This window comes from Trachypithecus francoisi, unplaced genomic scaffold (genome assembly GCF_009764315.1).
Source record: "Trachypithecus francoisi isolate TF-2019V2 unplaced genomic scaffold, Tfra_2.0 Lachesis_group8, whole genome shotgun sequence".
NCBI classification, from domain to species: Eukaryota; Metazoa; Chordata; class Mammalia; order Primates; family Cercopithecidae; genus Trachypithecus; species Trachypithecus francoisi.
In genome coordinates this window covers 112,526,192-112,530,279 of record NW_022681473.1, presented here as the reverse complement: position 1 = coordinate 112,530,279, position 4,088 = coordinate 112,526,192, and the positions used below count along the sequence as shown (strand labels likewise).

At 39.9% G+C, this 4,088-nt stretch overlaps 1 protein-coding gene across 1 annotated transcript; it reads right to left on the bottom strand.

Annotated features, from left to right (window-relative positions):
* Positions 1–2,591: 2,591 nt before the first annotated feature.
* Positions 2,592–3,735, bottom strand: LOC117080631 (olfactory receptor 8A1). The gene has a single exon (XM_033205830.1). It carries the CDS (start codon positions 3,669–3,671, stop codon positions 2,679–2,681), a length of 993 nt encoding a protein of 330 aa, XP_033061721.1. The 5' UTR covers positions 3,672–3,735; the 3' UTR covers positions 2,592–2,678.
* Positions 3,736–4,088: the final 353 nt, after the last annotated feature.

Here is a 4,088-nt window from a genome sequence, read left to right as displayed (position 1 = left end):
TCTATTTCTTCTTGTGTGAATTTTGACAGATTGTATCTTTCAAGGAGTTGGTCCATTTCATCTAGGTTATTAAGTTTGTAGGCATAGAGTTGTTCATAGTAATTCTTTTTTTTCTTAATGTTCACAGGATCTATAGTGATGTCCTTCTTTCCTTTCTAACACTAGTAATTTGTGTCCTCTCTCTTTTTTTTCCAGTTAGCCTGGCTAGAGGCTTATCAATTTTATTGATCTTTTCAAAGAACCAGCTTTTGGTTTCATTGATTTTCCTCTGTTGATTTTCTGTTTTAAATATTATTGATTTTTCTCTAATTTTTTTCTTTTCTTCTGCTTACTTTGGATTTAATTTGCAATTCTCCAACCTAGTTTCCTAAGTTGGAAGTCTAGGTGATTATTTTAGATCGTTTTCTTTGCTAAGACATTCAATGCTGCAAAATTCCCTCTAAGCTCTGCTTTTGCTACATCCCACAAGTTTTGATTAGTTGCATTTTCGTTTTATTCAAAATATTTTAAAATTTCTCTTGAGATTTTCTTCTTTGACCCATGTGTTACTTAGAAATGTGTTGTTTAATTTCAAAGTATTTAATGATTTTTCAGCTATCTTTCTGTTACTGATTTCTAGTTTAATTTCACTGTGGTCTGAGAGCAGATAGCAGACATTGTATGATTTCTGTTTCCTCAAATCACTTAAGGTGTGTTTTATGGTCCAGAATATGGTCTTTCTTGGTTTTCTGTTTCATCTTTTTTTCTACTCCCTACTTTCAAGCATCCTGTATCTCTCAGCAGTCATTCTAACCTACCTAATGTGTATTTTACGTTATGGTCTTTTTTCTTTCTAAGTGTGTTTTTTTTGGGGTGTGTGCACATGCAATTTTAATATACATAAATAATATGTTTTATATCTCATTATCCTTCTTATTTTTCTCACACAGCACTATACCTCTAAACTATACTGTGTATAGCTAATCCTTTGTTTCTAACTGTTGAAAAGTCTATAAATTGTAAGTAAGTAGATACAATTTATCTACTTACTTTCCCAATGGTGGACACCTATTTTACCTCTAAGTTCCCATCGCCTAAAATAATGGTATAATGAATGCCTTTGTACATGCCATCTTATAGGCCTGAAAGAGAATGATTTGGGACTATATATACCCTGGACCAGATTTGCTATGCCCTGTGGATACATATACTTATTTTCCTAAGTAATGTCTTACTGTTTTCCAGAATAGCTGTAGTATATGGGGGTTCCTAAATCCCTACCTCCTTACTAACACTTAGCACTATCCAGCTTTTAAAATTTTTGCTAATCTTATAAATATAAAAAGATATATCACTGTTTTAATTTGCACTTCTATGTTTAGTAATCGGTTTGAGCATCTCTTCACATGCTCTGTGGTACTTCAGGTTTTCTCTTTTGTAAATTGTTCTGTATACCTTGCTCATTTTTTTTTCTTGCTAATGTTGATGTCTTTTTCTTGCTGGTTTGCTAGGGTTTATTATTATATATGCTACTTAGGCATCTTTTCCCATTCTATTATAGTTGTTGCCCATAAAGAGAAAGAGGTTTGGGCAGATGATAAAAGGAAGGGATTTGAGAAATTATTTTCAGAAAGCATTTGAAATTGGACGAGCATAATTATGGAAGGTTTAATAGGCTGTTCAAAGGGACTGTTAGACTAAAGTGAAGAAGTAATGTGTGAGTGCCCAGAGTCTGGGCTCTAGAGTCACTGGGACTGGGATTTGAATCCCAGTGTTGTTACTCCTGCTCCAAGTTTCCATATCTGTGAAATGAGGATAGAATAGTACCTATTTGTTGTGCAGTATAATTGAAATAGAATAGAAAGCATGTAGAAGAGTTGCGTGGATCAGAGTCAGCATCCAAAAACATGTTAGCTGCTATTATCATTATTATTAGTGTCACTAAGAAAATTGCATAAAGAGATCAGGAAATTCTTGGGCAGGAGTAAGTAGAGATACTTTGTCTCTCTTTGCCTTATTTATTCCCAAGTACAAAAAGAAAAAAATTGGCTGGGCGTGGTGGCTCACGCCTGTGATCTCAGCACTTTGGGAGGCTGAAGCAGGTGGATCACTTGAGGTCAGGAGTTCAAGACCAGCCTGGCCAACATGGTGAAACCCCGTCTCTACTAAAAATACAAATATTAGTTGGGCGTGGTGGCAGATGCCTGTAATTCCAGTTGCTTGGGAGGCTAAGGCAGGAGAATCACTTGAACCCGGGAGGCAGAGGTTGCAGTGATCCAAGATTGTGCTACTGCACTCCAGCCTGGGCTACAGAGTAAGACTCTGTCACCAAAAAGAAAAAAAAAAAAGAAAAAAATTAGGCTGAGTAATATTTTCTGTGTAGAAGGTGTTAAGACCATGAATGATCCTAAAACTCAATGTTGAAAGTTTAGCATTTAAGTTAAATTACAATTAAGGTAGGAAACATTTATTAAAGGGCTTAGGATAGGGGGATGGATCTCAAGTGAAAGAAAACCTGAACTTGAAGTTGGCTGGTTTCAATCAGAAGTGGAAAAAGAGGGAGAGAAGGAAAAATGGCATCCACCCAGCCATGTGGAGAAGCGATTATTTTCCATTCATGGCGGGCCAGCATTCAGAAGCTGTCCCTCTAGTATTTATAACAATTACTACTAAATTGAAAAGGAACAATAACATTTGCATCAAAACAGTTTACTCCTCAGTGTTTTCTGCATGGCAGCCTTTACTTCCTTGTTTCTCAGGCTGTAGATTAGGGGATTCAACATGGGGATTACCGTGGTGTAGAACACGGAGGCCACATTCTCCTGGGCCAAGGAACTGATTGTGGAGGGTTTTAAGTACATGAATGCAGTTGATCCGTAGAACATTCCCACAGCTGCAAGGTGGGAGCTGCAGGTGCTGAAGGCTTTGGATCTACCCTCTGTGGTGCTGATGCTGAGGATGCTGGAGAGAATGAAGGTGTAAGAAACAAGAACTGTTAAGCTCGTGACTATGATGTTGAATCCAGCCAAAAAGAAGACTGCCATCTCAACATCATAGGTGCTAGAGCAGGACAGCTTCATGAGAGGGAGGATGTCACAGAAGTAGTGACTGATGAGGCACTCACAATAGGGCAGTTTTAACGTGAGGCCAGTTTCTATTGTGGAGCCAATGAGTCCCATGGTGTAGACCACAGCCACCAGCAGGGAGCAGGTGTGATGAGACATAATGATGTTGTAAAGCAAAGGGTGGCAGATGGCAACATAGCGGTCGTAGGCCATCACTGTCAGCATGTAACACTCAGCAATGACAAAAACAAGGAAGAAGTAGAGCTGTGACATGCACCCTGCGTAGGAGATGATGTTTTTCTCTGACACAAAGTTCACCAGCATTTTGGGGGTAATGACGGAGGAGTAACAGAGATCCACGAGTGACAGATTGCTGAGGAAGTAGTACATGGGGGTGTGAAGCTGAGAGTTCAGACGAATCAGAGTGATCATGCCCAGGTTCCCCACCATGGTGACCAAGTAGATCCCGAGGAAGAGGAGAAAGAGGGGGAGCTGGAGGTCTGCTCTCTTCGTTAATCCCCTGAGAATGAACTCTGTCACTGTAGAGTGATTTCCTGCAGCCATCCTTCTCTGAGCAGGAGGCCTGCAGGGATGCATGGGAGACAAGAACCTCATTAAAAGGCTCATCTTGGATGGCTTGGGGAAGCTAGTCTTGAGCCTTTGGTGCTAGTGAAACATCCTGGGCTCTCTGCTGATGCATCCTCCCTGCCCTCCTCATCTCCTCCTGCTATTTGCTGGTCTTCTTTGCAGGAAGACCAGCCTGAGTGTTTCAGAGATCATGAAGATGGGAGGAAGGCAGGCCAAGGTCTGGATCTTTTACCATGCACATTTTTCTAAAGTATCCTGGGGCAGTGTTTCTTAAAGGGTAGTCCCTGGACCAACAGCACTGATATTACCTGGAGTTTTTTAGAGATGCAAATTCTCAGGCCTCAGCTCACACCTGCTTAATCAGAAACTCTGGATATGGGACCCAGCAATCTATGTATTAACAATCTTTCTGGTGATGGTGTTGTGTAGTAAAGTTTGAGAATCTCTACACTGTAG

Coding starts and splice junctions, on each gene's coding strand:
- LOC117080631 (XM_033205830.1), bottom strand. CDS start 3,671: ATGAGCCTTTTAATGAGGTTCTTGTCTCCCATGCATCCCTGCAGGCCT.